Here is a 22,345-nt window from a genome sequence, read left to right as displayed (position 1 = left end):
CCAGGGTCCGCGGTGGCGGTCACGCGGGGTGATAACGGGACAGGGCCCTGGGGCACCGGGCGCACGCACTCCACCCTCGCGTGACCTGTGCTGGGTCTGAGCGCAGCTCCTCGTGAGCGGACTCCCAGGCCGTGCCCGGGATGGCACTGCGCTGATGTGCAGCCCAGATCAACAGGCCATCTGAGACCGGAAATTAAGCCACTGACGCCACCTAAAAGGCCTGCCTCCCCCTCTCGCCCAGAAGGCCTTACCAGAACAGCAGGTCAGTGAGCCTGACCTGAGTCAGGGACTAAAACCCAGCTCTCAGGGCACCCTGCAGACTGTCCCTGCTGCTGAGGGGGAAAAAGGGAACGCTCAAGGGAGAGACGGACAGCTTGGCCTCCGGAGGCCAGGACAGTCCTGAGCAGGATGGGGGGCAAAGCAGGAGCCGTGAGGCGCCCGCACCTGCTGCCACACAGCCCAGCGGCCTGGAAGGTGTGGGTGGTAAAGGAAGAGCACTAGGTGGGAAGGCCCTGAGCTTTTCTTCCTGGCGCCCGAAGCTTCCTCACCTGTACGAAGAGGATAATGAAGCCAGCTGGCCCCCCACAGGCAAGCAGGGCACACCCGGGGACTGGCGGCGGCCTATTTAGCCCAGGCTGTCTCCTCCCTTAATGTGGCCCCCCCAGCTCAGGTCCCAGCAGTAGAGGGTGGCCTTCTTGACCACCACAGACGCAAGGCACTCTGCCTCGTTGAGTCCTTAAACAGCTGAGATCACATCTGACTTCTGTTCCATGTCCCATGGTGCTTAGCATAAAGCTGGACAGCAAGGAGAGGTCAGTTAACCTCCCCGGCCAGTGATGTATTAACTGCTGGGGTGAAGCAGGATTTTCCCTGTTGAGTTTGTAAGGGACAAGGGGACCCTTCTGAGGTCTGGTTTTAGAGCGCAGTAGAAAGTCTGAAAAGTCATTCCTCTTGTCTCTTGAAGAAGAGCACAGGGCTATGCTTTTACCGTGCACCCCAGCGGCCTCCCCAGCCTCACGGAGCTGGTTCTCACGCGCTACCCGGGCTGCCCCCGAGCCGGGCGTGCTGGCCCTGCCACCTGACATCCCGTCCCGAAGCCCTGCTCCTCTAGCCCTGTCCCACCCTCTGCACCACCGCCTCCCGCCCCTCTAACCCGGGTTGGAGGACTGCTGCTCGGTCTCTTGTGTCCTCGATCCTCTTTTAATTTAAACACAAATAATGTGTGTTCTTTACATTAAAGTCCGCCAGCAGCAATAAGCCAAAAGAAACTTCCATCACCCCGAGAGAATCCGTTTCATACTACTTTCCAGACTTCACATGCACATACATGCACAGAATTTTTTTCATATTTTTAAAGAACTGATCACCATATACGTAGTGCTTTGTAGTGTTTTTCACACAATCTGTAGTGAATATTTTCCATACTATTTCTACACTGTCATTTTTTTACATCTACTGGTTTTTAATGGCACTTACCAGAGAAGACCCTATCCTACAGGTATGTATGTATTTGTCTTGCCTCCCATATGAAGCTAACAGTCTTCACGACTAGGGACTTCTGTTTTTCCATCTGTGGACCGCACCTCATCCCTACCATCACCCTGCAGTGTGCATGCAGCCCACAGTAAGCGCCCAAGAAATGCCTGGTGAATGAAGCAGTAAGAATGGAATGGGCACACTCGGGGCTCCTGACTCTGAGAAAGGGAGAGAAACTCAGAGCTACCCAAAGATGTTCCCTGGGGAAGGGACACCTGTAACCTCTAAACCAGCCACTCCATTCCAAGAGCATGATGCCCTACAAGAATCCCCTTGGGGCCCAAAAAGCCTCACTGTGCGAACAACTCACAGGTATCCCAATCAAATACACTGTTCTCTTAATAGAAGCAAATACCAAAGTCAAAGAAGCCATGCAGTACTTACCTCGTTGACTATGTAATCCAACAACTCAAAAATTGCCATGGGAGGTCGGCTGTCCATTCCATAAGCTACAGATTTTATAACAAGAAAAAAGAAAACACTTCTCAGAAAAACAGGAAGTTATTTGCCACTGTGAGGCTAGGGACTGGAGTAAGGGTCCTGGGGACCAGAACAGGGTTGTGGATGATAAGCAGAGACACAGAGCCACAGATAAGGCTGAACACACAGGGGAGCAGCAAAGGCCACAGAGCTGGCCAGCCGGGGTAGGAGTCTGGGCTCTACCACCTCCAAGGTTTGCGACCTCAGGCAGATCCACTGACTGCTAAGCTTAGTAGTGAATTTGCTGCAGTGGAGATGGATAATCATTATGTCTGCCCTTCTTCCCTTCCTCACATTGAGATAGGAGTAAATAAGGTAATAACAAAGTAACTCAAGGACTCAGTTTTAATTCTCCCTGAACTTGGGTTTCTTCTTTTATCCTCCAGAGTCCCAGGCCAGCCTCAGGGGCCACAGCCGTAGCCCCTCCAGTGACCCACCACCATCAGCTATCCCTGCCCTCCTCTGTTTCTCCCTTCATATATGCCCGCTCTCATGAGAGCCTCCCAGGGGCAGACACCAGGTCCTCATGTTCACAAATGTCCCAGCAGGAAGTACATCAGAAGACGGTGGCTGGGCCAGGATCTTCCAAGTACCAGGTTTACTTCTCAGTATGCATGATCCGAAAGGCAGGCCGTGCTGCACAGCACTCAGCACCTAGGACTCAGACTTGGCCACTTACAGTGTGCAGTCCTGACAAGTCAGGCACTTTGTGCCTCAGTTTCCTCATATCTAACATAGAGATTATCATCATAGTGCTCACACACGATCACTATTAAAATTAGATAATACTCGGCAAATCCATGGAGACACAAAGTAGATTAGCGGTTGCCAGGGGCTGGGGGTGGGAGGAGATGGGAGTGATTGCTCATGGAGGTGAGGCTTCTTTTAGGGTGATGGACATGTTCTGGAAGTACACGGTGGTGATGGTTGCACAACATAGAAGAATATACTAAAATCCACTAAAATGTACACTTTAAAATGTGCATCTTATATAAATTTTATCTCAAAAAAAAAATCTACCTAAAACAAGATGTCATAATTTTTTAAAATTCAGATAGTGCATATAAAGTACTAAATGCCGTGTCAGGAACACAGCCAGCACTCACAAAGGGTGAGAAGATGTTGGTAGTAACAGTAATGTTAACACCCACCTAGAGACCCCTGCTCTGCTTCCCGCCCTGGCCCCAGCCTGGCATCCAGAGACAGGCAGTCAGTCTTGGGAGAATGTTCAGAGAATCAGCCCTCCAGAAACCCAAAAAAGAGTAAGGTCCCCGCCCCCCCTGCCCCCAGTCCAAGCGGGGGCCACACCAGGCCACTCACAGCTGAGGGGCCTTCCAGGGGTCCTTGGTCTGGGTGGCGTCTCAGCCGCATCTCCCTCCACTTGGCACCCAAACATCAGCTCCAGCTCCTTGGCATCTGGAGGAGGGATGGGATACCTCCCAACCGCCATCTCAACCAGAGAGAGCCCCATGCTCCAGATGTCCGACTGCACCGAGTAATGAGTCCCCTGGAGTCTTTCCGGCTGCAGGAGACACAGACAGTTCTGATCACCTGTGAGCTAATCCGGGCCCACGCAGCAGAGGGAGAGACCCGTCCCCATGGAGGCTCAAGGGAGGCCTCAAGAATCCCTGCCCCTTTGAGGCTTGTTTGCACTGCAGGCAGTGGGCCGCCCTGCTTGGTCTTAGCCCTGGCCGTGGAGCTGCTGATGGATTTGATCTTCTTTAGGACCTCCACTAACTGCTTTAAATTTGGTTTCTGCCCTGCCTCCAATGACTGTGTTCACCAAATCCTAGCTGGCTCCCGGGGCTCTGACCCACGCCTCCTCACTGCCCTCAGCTAACAGCCTCCGGCCTGCCCGCACCCCGGCTGCCGCTCCAGCTGTGGCTCCAGCTTCGCCCCCAGCTGGGCCCAGCCTCATCACTGCCTTGCACGTGCACAGTAGCTGGTTCAAAGCCCAGCCTGCGAGGCTCATCTTGTCACCTGGGTCTGGAACATGCGGCTTCTGGAACATGGGTCATGAATGAGGTGTGCAGCGGGTAGAAAGAACACCGGTCTTTATAGTCGGGAAAGTTGAGCTCTAAGACCAGCTCCACCATGGACTCACTGACTGTCCTTGGACAACATGGAACAGCAGAAAAGGCAGAGGATCTGGGGTCAGGAGATCATGTTCAAGTCCCAATTCTGCAACTTGTAAACTACATGATCCTGAGCCTCAGTTTCCGCATCTATAAAGTGAAGCTGATGAAGGTGGTGGTGACGACAATACGGACATCACAAAATACCCGCTTCTCCTTACGGGGGTTACTGAGAAGGTCAAACCAAATGGAAATATATGTTAGATGCTGCAAAATGCTACACAATATGGGTTGTTACTGGCAGGAGGAGTCAGGGAAAAAGTACATAGTGCTACACAAAGCACTATTTTTATCTAGCGTTAACTGAAATAGCACAGGTATTTCAAGAACTCTACAAAAAAAAAAAATCTTCATTCTGACCACTGTACATTTTTTTGGACATCATTAATATCTCCCATAGGATTTTTCACTAACTCAAACACTGGACTATTTTCGAACTGACCATGTAACCACAAAAACCCAAACCACTAACCCTGGACCAATAGGTCCCAGGGCCTGTTAACTGATTTTGAACTTTGCAGTTGGCAGGTGAGCGGCCCAGAATGCTAGCTACTCAACTCTCAGACACTTAGACACTTAGGGAAGAAGCTGAAGGGCCCACCGGTTTCATGTTTCTGAAAGACCGTGTGTCACTGGAGTGGAGGGCATGGAAATGTGGGTCAGTACTGGGCCAGTCATGCTGAGAGTGGCTGTCAAGGTGGGGACTGCAAGCAGCTGCCGAATCGGACCCAAGAGGCAAGTGAGGGCGTGCTGAGCAAAGGGGACTAACTGGCCAGGAGACCTGGCTTTCAATCCAGGCTCTGCATCTGGCTTTCCTCATCTCTAAAAATGGGAGCGATGATCTGCATTTCACGGGGCAAACACATAGAACAAATGAGATCACTCAAGGATGTGGATGAGAATGCGGAAAACACCCTATGTGCTCGGATGCTCCAGCCTCTGTGCCTCCCCCTCGGACTGATCCGTGCCCGCACTCACTGCCACCTCCATGGAGATCCCCACTCACCCTAATGCCCCTCTACACCAGCACTCACCGAGAGTCACATTTCCCCCTTTCTGAATCCTTCTCTGCAGCACCCTAGCCATTTACCACCCATTCAGTCAACCAAACATTAGCCTGCTCACCAAGCACTCCCCAAGCACCTACCACATGCCAGGCCCCAAGCCAGTCCCCTAGGGACAACTAAGATTCCACCCCGCCCTCTGCCCCATGGTCCTATTGCTGCCCCTGCGGAGCTCGTGGCATGGGGGGGAAGAAGAGAACACACGGATGCTGCCACCTCCCTCAATTCCTTCTCCTCCACCCCCATCACCCAGCACACAGGTTCTGGCTCCACAGGAAAAGCCACCCACTTCACCCCTAGCCCCAACCAGGCCAGATGCTCAAGAAATGGAACCCACTGCTCATACCGACATGTAGGACCGTGTGCCCACGAAGGAGTTGGCCATGGAGTCGATGAGCTGCCCGCTGACCCCAAAGTCACAGAGCTTGATCTCCCCACGGGAGTTCACGAGGATGTTGGAGGGCTTGACATCTGCAGGGGAAAGAACACAGAAAAGGAGGGGGTTGACACAGGTGGACTGGGGGGGAGTGGAAGGGTCAATGCTCTCCAGACAGACCAGCCCTGACCATGAGTCCAAGACCTGCAGCCATCACAGAGCCAGCCCCTGGCTTGCAAACGCTGGACACCAAGGTCCCTTATTCCCCCTTGTTCAGGATTCAAGAAAGGATTGTCAGGAGAGGAAATGGCAACCTGTTGTAAAAGCAGGACAGGAAGTCAGTGGATTCCCACTCTGAGAATCCAGACTTGAACACATGACCCACAGGAGGTAATCAGTTATGAATAATCGGGATTTCAAACTTCGTTGCTTCAATCACCCTTACTGGCAAGATCAAGTACCTATGGTTGGATCATAAGGCAGGAAGAAAAACACAACTAATAAGACCTGTATGCTTGCTGAGGCTACAGACCAAAGACTACAGAGAGATGGGGGGGCAGGAATTTCGATTCTTGGCCTTGATACCAAGCATGGAGCATTGTGGGCTTTCTGAATATGCGTGGCAGAGGCTGGGAGGTGCCTTATGATTGACTTTCTCGGAAGTCATTTCCCAAACAGCCTCCACAGGTGCAGCCAGCTGTCAGTCCAGAAGAGCCCCTGGTGGCCCTGCCGGGGCCAGGCAAGGCAGTACCCCCAGAACCAGCCCCGACCCCTCCCCTGCACTTGGGCCCCCCACTTCCCACCCAGCTGCCCCCTCACTACTAGTTCACCTGCCCTTCCCTTTGCAGAGGGAGGTGAACTTCCAAATGTCTTCTTCCCCCGTTTCCCCTGTAAAGTAGGCAGAGCAGGGTCAAGTATTCTCATTTACAGGTGGGGAAATGAGGCTGGGACTCGGTAAAAGTCCCCAGGCCAGGGATCTGTGGGCAGACATCAGCAATGAGACTCACTCTATAAGCAGGCCATACCCAGGAGCAAAGCATAAACCGGACAGGCAGTCTTTGACAGAAGTAAGAAAGACACTATTATAGAGTATCTGGAGAATTAGAGGAAAAAACCAAATCCCCGTTAAGTCAAAACTACCAGAACCACTATTCCCATTTTATTATTTTTCCCTTCAGTACTCTCAGATGAATGCATTTACAGGCCCACCTCGGAGATCTGGCAGGTTCGGTTCCACACCACCGCAATAAAGTATCACAATAAAGAGAGTCAAATGAATTTTGGGGGGTTTCTGGTACATATAAAACTTATGTTGGGACACCTGTGTGTCTCAGCTGGTTAAGCAACTGACTTCAGCTCAAGTCATGATCTCAGGGTCCTGGGATCAAGCCCCAATCGGGGGAAATCCATGCTCAGGAGGGAGTCTGCTTCTCCCACTCCCGCTCCCCACCCCTCCACTCATGCTCACTCGCTCTCTGTCAAATAAGTATTTTTTTTAAAAGTTATGTTTACACTAGACGGTAGTCTAGTAAGTATAAAGCAGCATTGTCTAAAAAAAAAAGATGTACATACCTGAATTTAAAAATACTTTATTGCTAAAAATGCTAACCATGGTTAACCTGAGCTTTCGGCAAGGCATAATCACTGATCACAGATCACCATAACAAATATAATAATGAAAAAGTTTGAAAAATTCAAGAACTGGGAGGGGGGGGCGCCTGGGTGGCTCAGATGGTTAAGCGTCTGCCTTCGGCTCAGGTCATGATCCCAGGGTCCTGGGATCAAGTCCCGCCATTGGGCTGCCTGCTCCTTGGGGAGCCTGCTTCTCCCTCTGCCTCTGCCTCTCTCTCTGTCTCTCATGGATAAATAAATAAAATCTTAAAAAAAAAAAAAAAATTCAAGAATTACCAAAATGTGACCCAGAGACATGAAGTGAGCAAATGCTGTTGGAAAAATGGTACAGACTTGCTCAACATGGGACTGATGCAAACCGTCAATTTGTGTATTAAAAAAAAAAAAATGCAGTATCTGCAAAGCACAATGATATATCCTTGCTTGTATTTATCCTTAAACAGATTCTAACAAGTCTATGTAAGTATCCTTCCAAGGATAAAGTAGAAAAAAACAAACAAACAAACAAAATACCCTCTTGTATCCCAGTAAGTCCTTCCCTTGCCCCTCCCACCTCACCCCTCGTTCCCGAGGATGGGTCCAGTCGTAAGCACAGCGCTCAGCCAGCTCAAGCCTCCCTGCACCCCCAGGAGTTCCACCAGGGCGGGGCTGCCGGCTGCCGGCCGCGGCCTCACCACTGTCAGCCCGGCCTCACCACTGTCAGCCCGGAGGCTCCACAACCCTTGTGAAGGAACGGCTCTGAACTCACCGTGTCCACACACGAGCACTCAGAGCCACTGGGGTGATCTTCCCAAGACCCAGCCCTCATCATGGCACAGGACACAAGACCTTTCCCAACCCCTTGGCCCCCTCCCTGTGTCTCCTACATATAGATTTCTAGAACGCCAGCATCAGAAGTCACCTTAGAGGGAATCTGGTTCCTCCCCTTCAGTCTAAGGCCCAGAATGGTTTAGGAACTTGTCCCAGGGCACACAGCAAAAACTGGGTGCAGCTGGAACCAGAAGTCAGACCTTCTCTGATACCTAGGCCTGTCCTCTCCCCACCCACCCCCCTGCCACATGACCCAACTCTGCTCCCCTCAGCCACTTCCTGTCATGCAGCCGCCTGTGGAATCACTTCAAACACACGGGGAGATCGGCAACCTCAGGACGTCAGGGACTGACTTGTCTTCGGTTTCTTCCCCACACCTACAATTAGGACAGGCCCCGACAAACACTTGCCGCCGAGGAGTGACTGGTCCCCATCCGCACGGGATCGTGGCCCTCCTCAAACAGGACAGACACCTGACCCCAGAGGTTAGTGTTCAGGAGGCAGCAGGAGCCGCCAAGCGGCAGGCCAGAGCTCGGAGAGCACACATCACACCTTCCAACACTTGCCACCCAATGCCCGGCCCTTCACCCCTGTGCCTGGACCACCAAGCCGAGGCCTCCCTCACCTCCCAATGTGCCCACGGCTGCTTAGGCCCTGTTCTCAAGCAAAAGGGCAGCCCTGGCTAAAGAGACCTGTTTTCAAATCCCTGCCCTGCTGCCCGTTCCACCTACAGCCTGGAGCCAGCCCCTCTGCGGCCCTAGCGCCGGCCCGCCGGTCAGTGACGGTCAGTGAGGCGGTGGTGACGGTCACAGCGCTTGTGACCTCGCCCGATGGTGGCCAGGGCCGACCTGGTGCGCGGTGGGCATTTACACAGCACACGGCACACCCCGTTACAGGGCCAACAGATTCTTTCACAGGCCGCCCTCCACAATGAGCAGTTCACAGCACCAGACCCCTGCTTTCTCCCTCCCCAACAGAGAGCAGCCCCCACCTCCACCCCCGCCCCCACCCGGGTTTTCTTTTTCTTTTTTCTTTTTTTTTTTTTTAAGATTTTATTTATTTATTTGAGAGAGAGAGAGCACAAGCAGGGGGAGCAGCAGAGGGGGGAGGGAGAAGCAGGCTCCCTGCAAAGCAGGGAGCCCGACGCGGGGCTCGATCCCAGGACCCTGGGACCACGACCCAAGTCGAACGCAGACGCTTAACCATGTGAGCCACCCAGGCGCCCCCACCCGGTTTTCCTCCCTCTGTGGGCTCAGAGGCTTCTCTCCAGGCTGCTGCTCAGGAGTGGCCACACAGCCTCTGTCACTGCTTGGATCTGATTTCTATTCCCATGGCAAGCAAGCCTCTTTTTCTCCAATCTTACGTAACAGCACTTTCCTCCACCCCTGGCTCTCGGCTCCGGCCTCCCCCACCGCCAGGGAACAACGCTGCCTGGGAGGCTGCAGAGACCACAGGGGATGGGTCCGAGGAGCAGAGGGAAACCCTGAGGAGTTTCCCCTGCCTGGACCACACCCTGGGAGCCGCCCACACCGCACACGGTCCCTCTCGGTGACCTGGAAGGGCGGACAAGAAGCTGCTTGCAGACCTGGGCCTCTAAATCACTCAACTCCAGAGCGAGCGGCTGGGCCACCAGGCCGGGGCACGCTTCCCCCTGGCGGCCCCAGCCCAATCAGGCTCTTCTCTGGGGGCAGAAGAGGTACGCGTCACACAAGTCCGGAGAGACTGCTTCTGCGCCTGCCAGCATCCCACCTTTGCTCTCCACAATCACCACCCTCCCTCCTCTGCCCCATGCTCACCGTCTCCCTCCTCCTCGGGCGGGACAGCCCCTGCCTCTCGGCCTGCCTTTCCCAGCCTGCCACTGCTCCAGCCTTGCCCCTCCAGCTTCCTGCTGTGACCCGGCCCCACAGGGGCCACCTCGCCCAGCTCAGGCCAGCCCCTCTAACCGTGCTCACCCCCGCCCGTGAACCATGCGCCTCTCCCACTCACCCTCACCTCAACTTCCAGGTGCAAGTTCTTCTGCGCCCCTACACACTTGGGAACCTGCCCTGCTCCTAGAGCCCTGGGAGGTTTGTTTAAGCAGGTTTCCTCCCACAGCTTTCCCAGGGGCAACCTCAACCACTGTTCAAATCACAGGCCCAGGCCCCCTCTACCTCCCAAGGCCTTCTTCAGGCCTTGGGTTCCCTTTCTCTCCCCCCCAAGATCAAGAGAGTGAGGCTGGGAGGAGCTCCAGGACCTGGTGGGCTAGGCTGCACTCTGAAAGAAGTATCCAGCATCCACAAGGCCCCCAGGCTGACAAGCTTCCCCTGGAAACCTGAGAGGCGAAGGTTTGGGGCCCGGATCCTGCTCAGCCCCCGCAACAGTGAGTAAGCCCTCCTTCTTCAAAAACAAACAAGGAGGTTTTATGAAAAAACTAAGTGGATGAAGTATTTTCTTCACTCCTATTTTCTACCCCAGAAATAACCACTGTGTAAAACCTTCTGATTCTTCCCCCAAGAACACATGATTTTAACTTAATTTCTGAGCATTCTCTACTCCTGGAAAACAAAGGGTTTGGATTAAATAATTCAGTGGGTCATTTGTTTATTCTATAAACACTTACAAGTGAGCTGCGAGTAAAAACGACCAGTTCCCGCCTGTGTCCTCAAGGCGATCACCACTAGCGGAGACAGAACCCGAAAAGTAACAAGAAAATGTGCATGTGGGTATGATGGTAAGGGCAAAGGGAGAGCGATGCTCAGGGCACTGTGGACTGGTAACTCTGAATTCTTCCAACCAGCCAGGCTCAATGCCAGCCTCACTAGTGGACAAGGTCTTCGCAGGCAGATGAAGCAAGGTGAGTGTCAGCCCCCCAAAGGGTACTGTATTCGAGTAACCTCCTTCTGTTTGGCAGAGAAGAATATTACAGGAAGTTGCATTCCCTATGGGGGCGCAAGATGGAAGGAGATGGGGCATGGAGGAACAGAGGGCAGAGGGGCAGGGGAGGGACTGGGGAGCACAGGAGAAACAGGAGGAAGAGAAAAGAAATGAAGGCCCCAGAGGAGCAAGCTGAATGACACCTGGAAGCCAGACTCTGGCTCATCTGTGACAAAGGCTAAATCCAAAAGTGAGACAACTCTGGATAAGTGAGTGAGTCAAAGGTTAAAGAAACAGAGGCAAATAAGATTTTTAAATGGTGACTTTAGGCCTCAAATGACCTCTTCTTAGCAACCCTGGTAGATCCCTATTAACCCTTCTCTAAAGGTGAATAGAAGGGAAAGGTGGCCGACCCTGGTATGTCAAATAATGGTCTCCACAGAGCCACCTCCAGTTACCTTATCCATGACCTCAGGGAGCCAATTAAACAGCAAAGATAATTAACATTCAGAGAAAATCCCAAGCCCTTCAGTTAGCCATGAACTGTTACCTCCTTCTCCCTCCCACCCAACCTTCCCCAAGAGCACAGCTCTGCCCCCTCGCTGCCTTCCCCCAGCGAAGGAGAACGGATGCAGCTGCAAGGTGAGGGTGGGGGGATGGCGCAGGCGAGTCCGCCGGCCTGGGAAGACACCACAACAGCCCTGGTTCAACAAGGACCTCCTATGCCAGGCCTTTTAAATACACAGGCCTCTTTAATCCTCACAACAATGGTGAGAAGCAAGCACCACACACCCCCGTGTCCAGATGAGAAACACGGAGGCCCAGAGCCAGGGAGACGTCTGTCAAGATTACACATGGAGCTAATGGCAGAGGCGACAGCAATACTCAGGCTCTTGATTATTCAGAGCCTAGATGACAGGGCAAATGGTGAACTGTACTCCAAAGTTTCAGAAAAGCCATTATTCAGTTGCAGGTGACGGTGGTCAGAAGGTACAAACTTCCAGTTCTAAGATAAAATATTCCTGGGATGTAACGTACAACATGGCGACTATAGTTAACAATACTGATTGTACGTATTTGAAAGTTGCTAAGAGAGTACAACTTTTTTCTTTTCTTTTTCTTTTTTTAAGAACCCTCTCCACCCAACCTAGGGCTCAAACTCACAACCCCAAGATCAAGACTTGCATGCTCTACTGACCGAGCCACACAGGCACCCCTGCAAGGACATCTTAAAAGTTCTCATCACAAGAAAAATAAATGTAATCACGTGGTGATTACAGTACAATAGCTAAGCTTATTGTGGTGATCATTTCCCAACAGATAAATCTGTCAAATCAGCATGCCGTATGCCTGAAACTAACACAATGTTATAGGTCAATCATATCTCAATTTTTTTTAAAGTTGTGGTTGGGGAAGAGGGTCACTCACATCATAGACGTAACAAGCTTTATCTGGGAACAGGATCTGACTTGGGATAGACAAATCCTTTAAGTCCGGTTGTGAGAGAAAAGGCTTCTCTGCTCCTGTGAGTGAGTGCTTCCTTCTCAGCTCCAGAGCACTGTCCCACCCGCAGATATTTGCTGACGGGGGACCAGAGGCTGCTTCCTACCTCCTTCTGCATAACAGAGTTCAACCAGTGAGCTTTCGGAGCACGCGGGCCAGGTCCTAACAAGCAGCTACTTTTCTCTCTCCACTTCTTATAACCAAGGCCACCAAGTTCAATTTAATTTTTTTTCTCCCCTCCCAAGATTCATTGGTTTTGAAATGCTTTCATTTTCTACCTTTGTGCACCCCTTTCTGCAAATTCAATTTTCATCTAGACCCAAAAGGCACGCAAATGCTAACAATTAAACGAGACACTACTGGGAGCACTCAGAGTGCATTTTTCTTTTTCAGAATTTGGTTTTCATTAGTACATGCCATTCTAAGAAATGGTCAACATTTTTAAAACAGGATGTAACAAAAGCCACAGCAAAAGGTATAGGGGTCACACTCAAGAGTGTGTGTGGGGGGGGGAGAAAGCAAAAGGAAAAGAGAAAGGGGCAGTCATGGGAAAAGCTGATGCGTCCTGGCTCTTGGTCTCTCATTTTCAATGACCCCCTAATAATATTTGACAGAGCAGCCCCATTTTACAGACACAGAAATCAGGAATTAAGGAAATAGATGTCCCTTGCCAAAGATCACAAAGTAACTTCTCCATTAAAAGAAACCGCCTCCGGGTGCCTGGGTGGCTCAGTCGGTTAAGCGTCTGCCTTCCGCTCAAGTCATGATCCTGGAGTCCCAGAATTGAACCTCACATCAAGCTCCTGGCTCGTGCTCCTTGCTCAGGCTCCAGCAGCAGGGAGCCTGCTTCTCCCTCTGCCTCTCCTGCTCCCCTTGCTTGTGCACACGTGCTCTCTCTCTCTCAAATAAATACATAAAATCTTTAAAAAAAAAAAAGAAGAAGAAGGAAGGAAGGAAGGAAGGAAGGAAGGAAAGAAGGAAGGAAGGAAGATAGATAGATAGATAGATAAATAGATGAAACTGCCTTCAAGCACACATTTCCCTTTGCAGGCTGCAGGCTAATTCAGAGGACAGCAAATCTGTGGTCTATCACAATGCCAATCACCCACCTGCAGGCAAGAAAATAATGCTGCCTAATTTGGATACTTCTCATCCACAATTCAAGAAAGGGAAATTAGCTTAAAAACCTGTTCTGACCTGCTGAAGGCTAATTTTGCTCAGCAGCAGGAGAGGGGGAGAAAAGACATTGGAAAAAGGAAAGGTAGAGAGCCAGAGATCTGTTCATTTTTAAATGCCAAGTGAGAGAGAATTTCTAGTAACATCACTGTATTTAGGGTGGCCCAAACTCCACCAAAGTAAGGCATGACGATTTGTGCCTGTCACAAGTCCACATCATGCACCAGAGAAGTCTGGAAAGGAGGTAAAGAGGCCACTCATCAGTCATTTCTAGCTTAACGTGGGACAGGCCCCTAAAAAAGGGCACTTAGCAGAGTGTGTTTGCTGATTTAAGGACAAATGTGAGCCAGATGGACGGGATGTGTTTGTGGAGGCTCCTGAGCAGAGCCCTCCCCACACCACACACTCTTCTTTGGGAGAAGTGCTCCTCCCTCTCGCCAGCCGACGGCTCCAGGCGGCCACCACAGAAAACGCTGACCCCGGGCCCTGACACAGGGCAGGCCACTCACTGTCCCCCATCCCCCACCAAGGTGATCCCAGCAGGTCCGGGCACATGACCCATAGCAGGCCAATGGTCCTTCCTCAGGATTTTATAACAGAGGGCGAGGGGCTCTTCCCTCCCTGATAATCAGACAAAAGCCAGAGACAATGCTTCCCACAGTCGTCAGCCAAAAGGACAGAATGAAGTCGCCATCGGAAGAGAAGCCAATGAGAGCGCTAAGGGCATCTTTTACACATACATCTCAATTGAAATATAACAGCTAATGACATTTGAGGCCCTGGAAACCATTATCCCTCAGGACAGCTGCATTCTCATCCTCCCTGGGGTTTGGTTCTTTTACTGTTGGAGCTAATTAGTGTTCACTAACCAGCAAGAATCCTAATATCCACTGGTTCTTATCAACTGGTGTCAAAAATTACACTATTAAGTAGGCGTAGAGTATGGCGTGGAAATGGCACCACCAACTTTGGAGTTAGGCAGAGCTGGTTTGAATCCTGGCTCTACCACTAACTCCAACTTAGGACTAGAAGCTTCTTAGGAGCCCAGCATTATATGTTCAGTGGACTTTTAAAGGCCACAACCTCGAGGCAAAATGTTACACACACGTGCTCCTAGGGTTTCCTCTGATCCTGAGGACAGTGCTAGGAGATGGAGAAGGAAGAGATTAGCCCTACATGAAGGGGGAAGGTGAGGCTCAGAGATGGTGACTCTGACAGGACCCCTCAGGGAGCCAATGGCTGAGCTGTTGGGAACTTTCTATAAGGTTCTGTGGGCAGCCAGGATGAGAGAGAAAGAGGGACTCAGTGCCTGCCACCACCATCCAAAGACAGCACCGCACGCACTTCACAGGCAGGAGACATTTATCTCCAATGATAAACTCTGAAATGTGCGGTTTCCAATGGAAACAGAAAACCCCACCACACCTGTTTCTCATTAATTTGGTGCTATCAAGCCTCATGCTGGTTCCCAGCCTCATGCTGAGATGCACCACTAGACCATGTGGTCACTCTGCAGTGCTGGGCATCATAAGCTGGGCTCCATCTTGGGTGACGGGTAATGACATCTGCTCCTTGCTTGGTCACCAGACTTCTGAATCAAACATGCTCTCCTGGGTCCATGGTCCTCCTCGAGAAGTTACCTGTAACTGAGGAGAGCCCCAGGTTTCCCTTAGAAACGAGGCTTTGTGACGTGATAAGGGACGTGACACAGCTCTCCCAGGATTACCTCTCAGGCCTTTCCTGGAGGGACCAGGTCCAGCCTTGAGGCACAAGCTTGGGCCTCATGCTCCCTGGCACCACAGCCGGCTGGGGAAGGGTCACGGAAGGGTCACGAAGGGTCCCTTCCCCTCCCCATCTGAATGCACCGGCACCTGCCCTTTGCTCTCCAGGGGCTTCCCAGAATAAACCCTGACCACCTCTCCCATACCTGCTCCCCTGCCCCAACCCCCCGCCCCGAGCTACTCTCCTGACTCAGACCCTCGCTCTCTTACTGGACCATGGCAATGGCCTCCTAACTGACCTCGCCACCCCCCGCCCCCCCGCCCCGGCTCATCTTAACCACAGCAGCCAGGGCCCTCTTCTTCAAAAAAGAGCTCACCTTACTTCCCCGTGTAGGAGTCCTCCTTTGTTCCCCGCTGTCTATGATAGGGTCCAGCTCCTGAGCAGGACCTTGAAAGACTCCCCTCAAGTGCTTCAAGCATTCCTTACTGGACTCCCACCACTCACCGTCAGGAACCTAGACAACCCAAACGACTTGCTATTTCCTGTGTTTTCTGCCTCTGCGCCACCATTCCTGTGTTCCGCTCTACCTGAGACTCCTTTGTAACGTCTCCCTGTGCTGCAGAGCTCAGGGCCAATTACACCCCCTCCACAGTGCTTCCCTAAGGGGACTGAGGAAGCACTCTCCCTCCTCCGACGGCCCATCTGCCTCGCTTGAAGAGCTAAGAGACACTCATCTGGAACCACGATCCATCGCTGTGGGTCTAGCAGCTGAGGTAATTCTAGAGAGAACGTGACTCACATTTCTCACCAAGAGACCAGCTTACTGGATGCTAGCTACTAATTAGCCACTCTCTGTTTCTCTCCATCTGTAAGGTGGAGCAGTCCAGACAGAGTTCAAAGGAATCGGTTTTTCCTGTAAATTCACTGCCCCCGCTGAGGCTGTCAGGTGGATAAGACTGGCGGGCAAAGGAAGCAGCAGTGCAGCCTGGCCGCCTCCCAGACGCCCCCGGGGCAGCCTACAGATGGAGGGACTGCAGTCAGGACAGAACCCTGTGTGCAGCCTCAGGGGCCACCGTGACTTTCCGCTCAGGGAAGCCTGGCAGGACACAAGAAAAGGCCCAGCAGGTAGGACAGTGTCTTGCAAGGGTCACAGAAGAAGCCATTCAGAAACTCATCACAGGTGAGTCTGCCACGAAGAGCTTGTAAAACAACAAACCAAAAGCACACTTGGGCCACTTCCGATCTTGCCTATCGGTGCCAACGGCAAGAGGAAGATGTCAGGGGCCTAAACCTTAACCCTGGCTGAGGACACGGTTCCTCCGGAGGCTGTAGCTAGCACACCCACGACGAGCTGTCCCCAGGGACTGGGATCCAAAAACATTCCCAGAGTCTCGGCAGAAGCCTTAACTCTCACTGGGACCTGACAGCTCCCCAGGCAATAAGGAACTTTCCCAGACTGCCCTCCTTGCAGGACGGCCCCCGGTACAAGCTACTCTGGCTCTGAAGAGAGCCGTGGGCCATGCATCCCGTCAGAAGTCGAGACTGGCTGTGCCAGGGTGCGGCGAGCCCCGGCTACTCATCCAACACCGCACGTGTAACGACCAGGCAGGCCACACTGCCCCATCTGACAGAAGGAAAAGAAAAACGAGTTGAGGCAACTTTTAAAACTATTCTTGGCATTTACTGATCTTCACCAGCCAGCAACTCCAAGGCAGAAACAATTTATGGGCTAAGTTGTATGAGCTGTCTATCAATTTAACTTACATAATGTTTCTTCGGAGTCTTGATCAAAATAAGACCTCGTTAGTGGAGTGGGCTAAGAAGAACGACAGGTGGCAACGCAAATCAGAGCTGCACCCTTAGGACCCCCACCTCCCACCCTGGCACTCATAGCCTAACCAAGTGAGTCAGCTTTAGATGCACCAGACCTAGGAGCTCCTTCCACAGGGAGTGGAAAGACCACCTCAAAACCATTGTGCTTAAATCCCTTCAGAGCTTCAGGATCAGGGAAAAAACCCTCTCTCCTACCCATGCCGTCCATCATGTTTTCACCAAGAACTCAAAGCTGAAAACCTTAGAGCTGAATCTTGTGCTTAAATTCTAAAGTTTCCTCAGTTGGGGAATTCGTCTTCCCCTTAAAACTCAATAGTTAGGAAGCTTTTTCTGTAAAAGACCACAGAGCAAATATTTTTAGGCTCTGAGGGCCATATGGTCTCTTTCACAAGCAACCACTCACCTTTGCCATTATAGCACAAAAACCGTCACGGAAAACACTTAAATAAGCACGCTATGTTCCAACAAAACTTCATTATGGACACTGAAATTTGAATTTCACACAATTATCACATGTCACAAAATTCTGAAAAAACAATTCTTGGCTTGCAGGCCCTACAAAAATAGGCAGTAGACCATATGTGGCCTGTGGGCCACCAGTCTGCCCACCTCTGCTTAAATGTTTAGTTATTGTTTTGATCTGTTAACAGTTTTTTGTCTTTCTGACCCAGTGCTTAATCGTATTTGTAGTGAAAAATAATTTTTCTTCCTAATTTGCTAGCTTTCAGCATCTGTTCCTCCTCCCCACCCTCTAGTAATAAAACCCCTCTTCTCTTTTGGGGTATGCTCCTCCCAACAAGTGTTTCTGCTAGGGAGTCAACCAAGAAGCCCCTCCATCCCGCCAGGGGGCGGGCTTATAATCCCAGACGGCCAACCAGACCACGCTAGGCCCTGGAACACAGTGATTGGCTCAGAAGTGGGCGGGCACTCCAACCGCAGCCAGTCAGTGACTCAAGCCTGCGGGAGAGTGGGCAGAGCTTTCTCTGGCACAGAGCACTAAGGCCCGGGGCTAGTGGGGTCCATGCTGCTCCCAGTGAAAAGACTCGGACTGTAAAGGAGGCCCACAGCAGGAGGACTAAGGCCGAGAGGTAACAGGGTCCTGAGACTGTCATTTCAACCCCATATTCATCCCTGCCTTCCAACAGGTGACCCACGCCATTACATGCCCTCTTTTGATTAAGTAATCTTGCACTGGATTTCTTACACAACCAAAGAATCCTGACTAATTATATCACATCAAATTCTATTTGAAAGTTGGCAGGGTAGCGATTCATGCATAAAAAATGACACTGGCTGTGTTCCACCATGTATTTAGAGTCACTTTTCCCGTTACACTCCAAGCTCCTGGAGGACGCAATTCATTTCTGAGCCATCTTCATGCCCTCTGTAGTGATGCACTCAGTACCTTGCACTTGGTAGGTATTCTATGAATATTATACAAATACTACTTTCCTTGGATGGTGGAAGCAACGGTGAGGGAAAAGGGCAAATAAACATGGAGGAACATGAGCACATGCCTACCCATGACTAGACACCAGAACGTTACCCAGAGATTCCAGACACAACTTAAGTCCCAGGGGGCTCACATATCTAACACCCAGTCCCTGATCAACAGCCCACAAACCACACACACCAGGCTGAGCCACACAAGCTGCTTCGCCCTTTGAACACCCAAGGGAAAGAGAATACGATGTCTTCACAACACCAGGACAGACTGACAGAGGACCTCAACTACCTCCTCGACCTCACTCTGTTCTTTCTAACTGAGTAAGTTCTTCTTTCCAGCTCATCTTCTAACTCAGGCAGAAGACCTGGAGGGCAAAGCATCCTGTGATGGGAACTATCCCCTCAAGCAATAGGGACTGCCCTGACGCCAGCAAGATCCTGTGTGGCCCCAAGACAATGATCTGACCTTTACTGCCCACCTGCCCGTACCCACCAACCTTTGTCCCACATTTTCCTTTAATAAACCTGAAAGTGGGGTACCTGGGTGGCTCAGTCAGTTAAGCGTCTGCCTTTGGCTCAGGTCATGATCTCAGGGTCCTTGGATCGAGCCCCACAAGAGGCTCCCTGCTCTGCTTCTCCCTTTGCCGCTCCCCTTGGCTTGTGTGCGCTCGCTCTCTTCTCTCTCTCTCTCTCTCTCTCACTCTATCTCTCTCAAATAAATAAATAAATAAAATCTTAAAAAAAAAAAACCCCACCTGAAAGTGTTTTCAGCACTTTGGAGACACCAGTCCATCATCTTCCTGGTGTCGGCCTCAATGGAATAAATTCCTTTCTTTTTTCACCACCAGTCCTCTCTCTGCCTTTGGATTTTGTCAGCAGCCAGTGGCCAAACCTGGTCTGTTTGGAACCCCCAGAGCCCGGTGCTCTTGTACCCCTGCACCCCAGCTACAGGATCAGAGCAAACTGGTGCCCTGCAGATGAAGAGTCCAGAAGAGCTAGCCATCACTTCAGACACTGGGAATATCAGCTGTACTAGTCCTGCCCACGGAGTCCCACTCTGTGGCAGCAAAGACACATCATGTCAGGAATGAGGGTGAGAACCTGGTTCGCACCCAGCATGGACACATCAGAAATGTAGGAAAACTAGCCACATGCATGCCCCAGGCAGGGTATCTCACTAGGACCAAGGGTCCTTCAACTCACCGGGTCGACTAAAGATAAATGAAAAACTTTCAAGAGACTGCTACCTAGCTGGAGAAACAGTCGTCCCCCACCCCCCCTTCAACTACCAGTATAGCTCTTCCTCTCAATGAAAAAGCAATTGGTAAGTACAAGTGTGCTTCATTTTACATTACTGACATTATTCCCACACCCACCATGAGGCTAAGAAGGCCGAATGGGACCAGCAGCAGCAACCATGGAAGCTAGCTGGGGACTGAGGGCAGTTGCTTTTCTGCTGATGAAACCCAGCCTCCCAACCAGAGTAGCCCTGGTTCCTGCCCCACTCAAGTGTGTGGGTCCAGCTCTTCAAAAAATTCTCTGAACTTTCCCAGGATCTCAAAACGTTTAAGAGTTTTGAGATGCTGGGACGCCTGGGTGGCTCAGTCGGTTAAGCGTCTGCCTTTGGCTTAGGTCATGATCCCAGGGTCCTGGGATCGAGTCCCGCATCGGGCTCTCTGCTCCGCGGGAAGCCTAATTCTCCCTCTGCCTGCCACTCCTCCTGCTTGTGCTGACAAATAAATAAAAATCCTTAAGAAAAAAAAAAAGTTTTGAGATGCTTAAACCAGCATCTGGCAATCATAAAAACCGACTCATTCATCTGCTAAGCGCAGTAACATATATGTCGACTATGTCGGTCAAGCACTATTTTAAGTGCTTTGTAGGTATTGTCTCAATCCTCACAGCCCTGTAGGTAGACTATTTTCTCCATTTCCCTGAGGCTTGGAGAAGTTAAATAACTTGCCCAAGGTTTCACATTAAATAGCATAGTCAGAATTCAAACACTGAACTTTTGTCACCAGGGTAGAGTGAAAAAACCGTGGCCATAATATTTTGTAGCTCCTCCCAACGACATAGAATCTATCCCTCTAGTTTTAAGTCCTGACTTGATCACATGACTTTTTTTTTTTTTTAGCCAACAGGACATTAACGAACCTGTTGGAAGCAGAGGTTTCAATGGTGCTTGATTAGAGTTACCCCTCCTACTACTTCAGTAGCAGTTTCAACCCCAAGACCATTGTGGAAAGAAACCAGGGCGTTACCATGTCAGAGGATGAGTGAAAACATGAGGAAAGAGGCCCAACCAACCCACAAAATTATAGAAAGTAATACACTGCTGTTTTTCTCTTTTGTTTTTTTTTTTTTAAAGATATTTGAGAGAGAGCAAGCAGGGGGAGGGGCAGAGAGACAGAGAATCTTGAGCAGACTCCTCGCTGAGCATGGGGCCCGACATGGGGCTCGATCTCACAACCCGTGAAATCATGATCTGAACCAAAACCAAGAATCACATATGCAACCGACTGAGCCCCCAGGCGCCCCTAAACACTACTGTTTTTAAACTACTAAGTGCTGGGATGTCTGGGTGGCTCAGTTGGTTAAATGTCTGCCTTCAGCTCAGGTCACAATCCCGGGGTCCTGGGATCAAGTCCCGCATCGGGCTCCCTGCTCAGCGGGGAGCCTGCTTTTCCCTCTCCCTCTGCCTGCAGCTCCCCTGCTTGTGCTATCTCTCTCTGACAAATAAATGAAACATTTAAAATTAAAAAATAAAAACAAACTACTAAGTGCTGGGCTGGTGTATTCCACAGTGAAAGCTCGCTGAAATAATCACTAAGTTATCACCAGTAAATCAGTTATCAACAAGTAGGAATAAAGAAAAATGTGAGGCAGAGAAAAAGCCTCTTCATTCTTCCCCATTTCTCCTCAAGGACACAACGAGAAGAAACAGAGTTTAAATTCCATCAGGAAAGAATATATTTAGACCAGAGGAAAAACTTACTGGCAGCAAGGAAGCCTAAAGACAGAGGCAGGGAGACTGACTGTCCCACTGTCACCCTAACTCAGGTTTCCAGGAATCATCCACTCATTGTTCTTCTTGCTCAGGAATCACATTGTGCAAGAAGACCATTCCACAGCCCAGGCCTCCCAGTGAATTCCTTCGGGGCTTCTGGAAAAGACGAATGACAGCGGGAGTCTGAACCGCGGAGCAGTCAGGCCAAGCTGCGTGTGCACACGGCTCATTGCAGCAGAAGTCCCAGTGACTTCCCCTTCTTGGCTGGGCAAGGAATGAACTCTCCACCGAAGATATCTGTCCAGAGACCCATCTGGCTCACAGAGCAGCTCTTCATGCCAAAGAACAGTAATTGGTGGAGCCAGAAAAGAAATTCCTGAGAAAGTGGGGCAGCACCAGGCAAAAGGGAAAAGCAAGTTGGTTATTCCAAGAATGAGCTGAAACTTTCCTCTCTCCGGAACAGAAGTCAGTCAGAGCTCTCCATCAAACACAGCGCACGGTAGGTACATGGAAGGCAGGGGGAAGAGAAAAACACAGGCCTAGATTAATGACTGTGTTAGGAGCAGGAGACACGGCTTCTTGGCCCGGGTTCACTGTTGATTCCTGTGTGTTCTGGCACAAGTTAATCACACATCCACCCATTTAACAACCCTTCAAGGGCGAGCCATTGTCTGCTGTCATGTTAGGGGCTGGGGATGCAGAGATGAAGGAGACATGGCTCCTGACTTGAAGATACCACAGGCAAGTGAGAGAAAAACAAACTCTGAGCCGC

General features: G+C 51.0%; 1 protein-coding gene across 1 annotated transcript in view; it reads right to left on the bottom strand.

The window, feature by feature from the left end:
- MAP2K1 (mitogen-activated protein kinase kinase 1) overlaps positions 1–22,345 on the bottom strand; it is a 79,605-nt gene that overhangs the window by 2,414 nt on the left and 54,846 nt on the right. The window contains exons 6-8 of the mRNA XM_032417065.1: positions 5,562–5,686; positions 3,337–3,538; positions 1,921–1,985 (exon numbers count right to left, since the gene is read on the bottom strand). Coding sequence (XP_032272956.1) covers positions 1,921–1,985; positions 3,337–3,538; positions 5,562–5,686 — 392 coding nt within the window. The remainder of the gene's footprint in view (positions 1–1,920; positions 1,986–3,336; positions 3,539–5,561; positions 5,687–22,345) is intronic.

Source organism: Phoca vitulina, unplaced genomic scaffold (assembly GCF_004348235.1).
Source record: "Phoca vitulina isolate PV1807 unplaced genomic scaffold, GSC_HSeal_1.0 scaffold20, whole genome shotgun sequence".
NCBI lineage: Eukaryota > Metazoa > Chordata > Mammalia > Carnivora > Phocidae > Phoca > Phoca vitulina.
The sequence above is the reverse complement of the archived record's forward strand: the minus strand, read 5'-3'. Positions and strand labels throughout refer to the sequence as shown.